This window comes from Maniola hyperantus, chromosome 21, assembly GCF_902806685.2.
Source record: "Maniola hyperantus chromosome 21, iAphHyp1.2, whole genome shotgun sequence".
Classification (NCBI taxonomy): Eukaryota; Metazoa; Arthropoda; class Insecta; order Lepidoptera; family Nymphalidae; genus Maniola; species Maniola hyperantus.
In genome coordinates, this window is record NC_048556.1 from 362,282 (window position 1) to 369,928 (window position 7,647).

Genomic DNA, 7,647 nt, shown 5'->3' on the forward strand with positions numbered 1-7,647 from the left:
CCCCGATTGCCATCTCGAACTGTCGTGGACTATACCTATACAAAAAAAACAAGATTTTATTTTACCACTTTGTTTGCGTGATTTATATATTTTATAACCATGACAAATTACAGTTCTAGTATCTACGGATGGACGGACGGATGGACAGACAGACGCACATGGCTAAACTATAAGGGTTCCTTGTTCACTACGGGTCCAATAAAAAAGTTTACGCATTCATTCACACAATTATTTAATCTCTACACTATAAAACATGGTCGACTATCCACTGAGTGTACGAAGGCACGGCGGTGCTTATACCGGGGAAACTGGCGTTGGCACATCCGTGGCCCCAGGATACCACACCAATAGTGATGTTCCCGTAGTACAAAGGTCCTCCGGAGTCACCTTGGCAGGCGTCCGCACCACCGACGTTGAGGAGACCAGCACAAATCATATTCTCGGTGACAACAGGATTGTTCGGGAGCGAAGCGTAGCGTTCGCGACAAAATTCGTTATTCACGGTGTATATCTGGACGTCGAGGAGGATCTCGGATGCGTTGCCACCTTGCTGCAACAATTTATAGACAGGAAAATCATAGATAGATAGATAGATAGAAATACTTTATTGCACACAAAAAATATTACATAACTATTACAAAAAACTAAAACTAAAAAATAATTGTATGCAAAGGCGGCCTTATTGCTCACAGCAATCTCTACCAGGCAACCTTTGGTGAAAGGAGAAACTAGGTGTGTAGGATAGTACTTAGGTACACGCAATACAGAGAAATGTAGTAGTATCATATTATATAATATAATTAACTATTTCAGTAATACATACATAACTATCATACATATACATAACTATTATAAATATCAATATATATACAATCCATAATAGAAATTTATATATATATATATACATACGATACATACCTACATATATTATAAAAGACATACATAATATTATACCTATGATCGAATAAATTAACTATTATGGCATCGATAAGTATAGTTCTTTAAGACGAATTTCATCATCATCATCATCAACCAAATAGACGTCCACTGCTGAAAAGAGGTCTCTTGTAGGGACATCCACAAGCCACGGTCTTGCGCCGCCTGAATCCAGCGGCTTCCAACGCTGAGTCTTCCGGTGCGAGGTCGCCATTCCAGCACCTTGGGACCCCAACGTCTATCGGTTGTACGAACTATGTGCCCTGCCCATTGCCACTTCAGCTTCGCAACCCGTTGAGCTATGTCGGTTACTCTAGATCTCCTACGGCTAACAGCCTAGACAGGAAAATAAATAATTATAATTGGGTAAGTAGCCTTAGGGGGGTGGGGTGGGGTAAATTAAATTATACTTAAAATATGAATTATTATTATTATTATTATTGGATTGCTACTTTGATTGCTAATGGACTAAGGGAAACGAAATGTAAGATTGTTTAAATTTTTTATTTTATTATTTGTAACGTATTGCTTTTTTTTTTTTTTTTTTTTTTTTTTTTTAAGTAGCCTTAGGCTACTTACGAGTCCCTTCCGGGGGAAGAGGAGCGCTTGGCCCGGTGTACCCTGGTAACGTATGTGATTAATGGAAGAGTCCGACCGGACGCCATCTTGGAAGGAACGGTAATACGTAATTGATTATTATCACCTCTTATCTAACAAATTCAACAACTAACCATCAAAAAGTGTACAATGTACTCAATTTGAATAAATAATTGACTTTGACTTCGAACCCAGTCAAGTCTTACTTTTAATTAAACAAAAAAAGAACTGAAAGATTTTACTCACTTGAGTAGTACCCCATCCAGCGTGCACCACGGGCAAGTTATCCGGGATAGTTGCATCCTGAGGAGGAATGGCAGTCCTCTGAATAACATTAGAGTACACCATAGGAGTCATCAGCCTGACGACGCAGATATCTCCATCGTAGCGAGCGGCGATGGTGTAGGAAGGGTGGTTGAAGGAGTACTCGATGTAGGCGATCTCGCCTCCGGTGTTACGGTAGGTGGTACCAGCTCTGATGCGGCGGAGTCTTGGCTCAAAGGTACTGAAAGGAATAAAATATTAATTACTAGCTGATGCTGATGGTGGTAAATTCAGGTTTTTAAATTTTCCGGGATTAAAAGTAGTCTATGTCCTTTCCCGAGTTGCAAGCTACCTCTGTACCAAATTTCGTCAAAATCGATTGAACGGTTGAGCCGTGAAAAGCTAGCAGACAGACAGACAGACAGACACACTTTCGCATTTATAATTATTAGTATTGAGTATGGATTGTTGTCAGTCTAAAAAAATGATGATGATGTCAAAGGTTACTCACGGTCCATGAAAGCAATGTGCAGCTGACAGCACAGATCTCGCTGTGAGGATGCTGGCGGCACATGACTGAGACCAGACCCCGGTGCCGGTGTTCTGCCTCTCCACCTGGACTATGGAGGGGTAATCCTCTATTTTTGCTGGAGACCCTCCTACGATGCGATGTGGCTGGACTATAGATAGCACTGGAAAGGAATTCAGTGTAGATTTAACGTTAGAAGGATCAACTCATCATCATCATGATCAACCCATCGCCGGCTCACTACAGAGCACGGGTCTACTCTCAGACTGAGAAGGGTTTGGCCATAGTATACCACGCTGGCCATGTGCGGATTGGTAGACTTCACACACCGTAGAGAATATTATGAATAACTCTTCGTTTCCTCACGATGTTTTCCTTCATCGTTAAAGCAAGTGATATTTAATTACTTAAAACGCACATAACTCTGAAAATGTGCGTTCCCGGGATCGATCTCCTCCGATTAGAAGGCGGACGTCCTAACCACTACGCTATCACAGCTTTTCAACAATCAGCATCATAATATTATGGCTATTCGAGTAGTAAAATACTTATTTAAAAAGTGAACCGACTTCAAAAGCACTGAAAATTATTAAAATAACTAGCTTATGCCCGCGATATCGTCCGCGTGGATTTGGGTTTTATAAATTCCGGGATAAAAGTTATAAAAAAACCGACTTCCAAAACCACTACAAAGTAAAAAATAACTTTTGTTTCTACACGTGTATGTACTACTCGTGCGCAATAAGTTGAGACCTGGTGACGCCACAGACGCGTGGTTGTACTGTAGACAAAAATCGGAGTGCGTCGTCGTTGCGTGACGTAAGCAAGTACGAGACTAAGATGTTAAAAAATGGCGTTGTCTACAGTACAACACGGGAGCTTGAGGGAAAGTTACAGGGCAAGCGGGCGGAGGGTTGCATTCCAGCACGGCTAGCATGGGCCAAAGATAAAAATTATATCCCCCGATTTTATCCACTAGACAGGAGATAACATTAACTTCTCCACCCCTCAGAGCACGGCAACAGGGGAGAGGAGAAGTTTATCCCCGTTTGACATTTCACGGGGACTCCGGGGACTATTTATCCACCGTCTATAGCATGGGGCCAAATAAAAGAAGATAAACTGTCCTTTTTTGACATTAGAGAGGGATAATTTTATCATCGAGATTTGAGGTGGGTATAAGAACTTTAACTCAATTATTAAAAGATCAAAAAACATGTCTCGAGCTTTCTTTATTAGTTTGAAATAGAGAATTTAGATGAGCACGTAATTAGTGATGGAAGTAATCCTTTTGAATTTCCCGACGCTGAGTTCCGACACTTGTTTCGGATGGACAAATATTATGTGCTGTACTTATGCGAGCAGTTTAATGAAGCACTAAAGCCGATTAATTCGGAGGATGGATTCATAAAAGTAAGTAAGTACTTACCTATTACCTAAAACCATCTTGTGCAAACGAATAGGTACCTAATTTAGGTTACCTACTTAGGTAGGTAGTAGGTACCTACAAATAGGTCCTACATGCGGCTATTCCCTATTTATCCTACGTCCTCACATCTATAAGACTCTTGGCAGATGGTAGTTACCAGTCAAGGTCATGGGATAACTATTGCCCGCGACTTCTGGATTTAGGTTTTGAAAGTCCTGTGAGAACTATTTGATTTTCTAGAATAAAAAGTAGCCAAGTCAAGGTCATGGGATAACTATTGCCCGCGACTTCTGGATTTAGGTTTTGAAAGTCCTGTGAGAACTATTTGATTTTCCAGAATAAAAAGTAGCCTGTGTCCATCCTCAGGATGTAAGTTAACTCTGTAGGTACTAAATTTCATCTAAATCGGTTAGACTGTTGGGCTGTGAAAAGCTAGCAGACAGACAGGCAGACACACTTTCGCATTTATAATATGAGTATGGATTATTGGAAATATAAAATAACACTATGTCTCATTATAATAAAATCATTTATTTGAACAAAATAGGCAGGAGTCTAATTTAACAAAACAATTCTTAGATTCTTAAATTAAAATACCTAACATATTAACTGAAACAAGTTACACACCTATATCATAGTTAAATATTGATACACAAACTCAATAACACTTTACAAATTATAATGGTTCATCATAAGTGTTTTGTAAGAGTAAATATATTATACTTTATAGACCATTTCATTATATCCTCTTACTCTTAATTTATTATTATTGAAAATCATTAATATATAAATTGTATATTTCAGAATTCCAATGGAACAACCAAAGGACAGACTAGAAAATGTAACAAATAAAGAAATCTCACATATCTATGGATCAAACCAGACTGCTAACTGTTGCCCGACAATAAAAGGGAAAAAGGGATGGAATAATAAATACATATTTGCATTAAAATACATTTCTTTAAGTACCTATTACCTAAAACCACCTTGTGCAAACCCGTCCTTATATCTACTACTACTACTAGGGTTCTGTAGGGTACCAATGGGACCCTTTTATAGTCTCAGCTCTCCGTCTGTCTGTCTCTCCTGAAACGTAACAGGTTAAAGTTGAAATTTTGTATTTCTATTGCTGCTATAATAAAAAATAACAGTTTCAAAATGAACCCTACAAATTTTGCTTTAAGTACTCTTTCTGTGTGATTGAGTAACAAACACAAACTTTTAGGCATAATATTAGGAATACCAACTAAAACAATGCTTATTTGGATGTACACAGATCTCTGATGTTAACTTAACAGATCTAAAAGTAGTGCTATTATCCTTAAGAAAAGGATGTTACAAGTTTAATTTCAATCAAACCACACTGCCATAGAATGACTTCCTATATTCATAACTACTTACAAATTACAAAAATGTACACATCCTCTACTTACTTTTTATTCATTTAATGGCATTTATAGGCAAACAACTCGGGGCTATTGGTTTTATAAAGTACATTGGCTTAAAATATATTGGCATAGATAAAAAACATTGGCTTGACATGCTTATAAAGAAATTAGGTTAGTTTAATAGCTCAAACCATACTAGCTTAACCAATTTTAAGTGATATTGAACTCTTCTCAGTGCAGTGTGCAGAACTGTTAGTTTTATCATCATCTCAAACAATAATGAAAATATTTTATGTTGATAAGATGTGTACCTAACTTACCTATTCCAATAGGTACCTAAAGTTATTTTGTTATACAAGACACACATTTAATAGAACTAAATTAATACACGCATCTCTCTGGCTGGCCCATTATGGAGTCTTCAGGTCCAATTCCTGTTGAGCATTCATGCCCAACAGTGATAATTAATATTGAACACTTATGTGCTCATATATGTGACCGACGGCACTATTGAGACATTCCCGGTGGTCCTACATCCCGAGCTGCCTCATCATACTTCAATTCAATTCCCAATTATTGGCTTTTAGGTGTGCCAGCTGGGCCTCATCATACTTCTAGTATGTGTCAGTCAGTGCCCTTCTTCAAGTACATATTTCCTTGTCTGCAAATAAAACAACAATTTATGCATTTCTTTGTCGCTAACAATATCAATATATTATCATTTCAATTTTGTGTACTGACTAACACAAATTGTCTTTGTGATACTTACTGTGATAGCTAGGAATTTCAACTATTCGATTATTTTTTAATTTGGATAATTTAAAAGTGGAGTAAGGTTAGGTAAACACAATAACAATACGTGCAGTCTTCTGTTCTGTGAATGTTTTTTAAACTATTTTACGGCTCCGGGTTCTAGCTCTTTTAAAATAAGAAGCAGCCACAGACGAGTTACGAGTTGGTTACGAGTAACGAAAACGCGCAAAATCAAAAGCACAGATAAAAAATAATAACACTTTGACATTAGCCGGGGACTAGTCTTTCCCCGCCTTATCACCGGGGATAATTATATCCAACCCTGTGCCCATGCTCGGAGAGTGGAAATAACTATCGGAGGGGATAACATTTTTATCCTTTCCTCGGGGAGAAAATTTCCCGGCCCATGCTAGGCCTGCAGGCGAGTCTCAACTTATCGCGCACGGGTAGTATAATATGTATGTTGAAGTCGGGCGAGCTTCACGCTTTGGTTTCTAGTTTCATTTATTATGCTCGCCCGACTTCATACATACATATACCATACACGTGTAGAAACAAAAGTTATTTATTTAACAAACAAAAGTTAACAAAAAATAAATTAATTTACCGGCAAAGAGCAATAAGGCCGAACACCACGCTGACGACCTCATCCTGGCTTTTAGGTAAAACTCTGAAAAGTCCACTTAAATAGCTATGTGCTACTTAAATAGTTTTTGTCTTTATTATAGTCTTAAATTTTACTATTCTGATAGATATAAAACAATAAAAAAGATAAAGTTACATGATAATAACGACCTATGGACGAATTGTTACGTTATATTATTATTATTTAAAACTAGGTGATGCCCACGGCTTCGCCCGCATGGATTTAGGTTTTAAAAATCCCGTGGGAAGACCTGGAGGCTTTAAGCCAACGCAGACCGTAGCCGACAACGGCTTAAAGAACGTTACTTGGAAGCGTTCATCCCCGCGCCACACTGCCCCCAGAAAAGGAGGCCTTGCGTGTGGCCTTGCGTGTGGCCTTGCGTGTGGCCTTGTCTCGAGGCCCGTATAAAGCATTAGGAACTTACTCGCTATACTTGCAAAAAAGCAAAAAGCACGGTTCACCCAAAGAAATTTTAGGTATTAATTCTTAGTACTAAGAATTAATAATTTCTATATCGAGGGGTTCACCCTTAAAGTAAGGACTGAAATCGTACTTTTGATATTTGTCAGTTAAAACGTCAAACTAGACTAACCATTGATGACGGATCCTCCCCAACCCTTATTCTGTGAGTCTAAGACCGGCCATACAAGGACAGCTTGAAGCAGTCAGCATGGACTGCTTCAAGCTGCGACTGCATACTGAACTACAGACTTCTACGTACGTGCCGAACACGAATACACGAACCGCTCAAGCAGTTGCAACTGCTTCGGCCGATTGCTCGATGGCAGCTTCAAGCTGTTGACTCTGACTGCAAGAGCGGTCCGTGTATGTTGATCACTGGCTAACCGCTCGAGCAGTCCGTGTAGCAGCGTGGGTCTTGCGGAGAAGACCCTCGCTGTGTTATTGACCTGGACATCAAATCATTCATACAAATTGGGTACCATAGTAAGTACACTTTTTGATGCTAGTAGCTTTAGTTTTTAAGTTCGCCTAAAAATTATCAAAAAGTGTAATTTATTACCTATTTTGAATAAACCATTTGATTTGATTTGATGGTCAGTTGTTGAATTTGTAAGATGTAATCGCGATAATTAATTTAAAAAAA

General features: G+C 38.6%; 1 protein-coding gene across 1 annotated transcript; it reads right to left on the reverse strand.

Annotated features, from left to right (window-relative positions):
- Positions 1–244: 244 nt before the first annotated feature.
- On the reverse strand, positions 245–2,556 carry LOC117992574 (trypsin, alkaline C-like). The gene is made up of 4 exons (XM_069505961.1): positions 2,553–2,556; positions 2,309–2,489; positions 1,780–2,038; positions 245–550 (listed from the first exon to the last, which is right to left on the reverse strand). The coding sequence occupies exons 1-4, from the start codon at positions 2,554–2,556 to the stop codon at positions 245–247; spliced, it is 750 nt and encodes a 249-aa protein (XP_069362062.1).
- Positions 2,557–7,647: the final 5,091 nt, after the last annotated feature.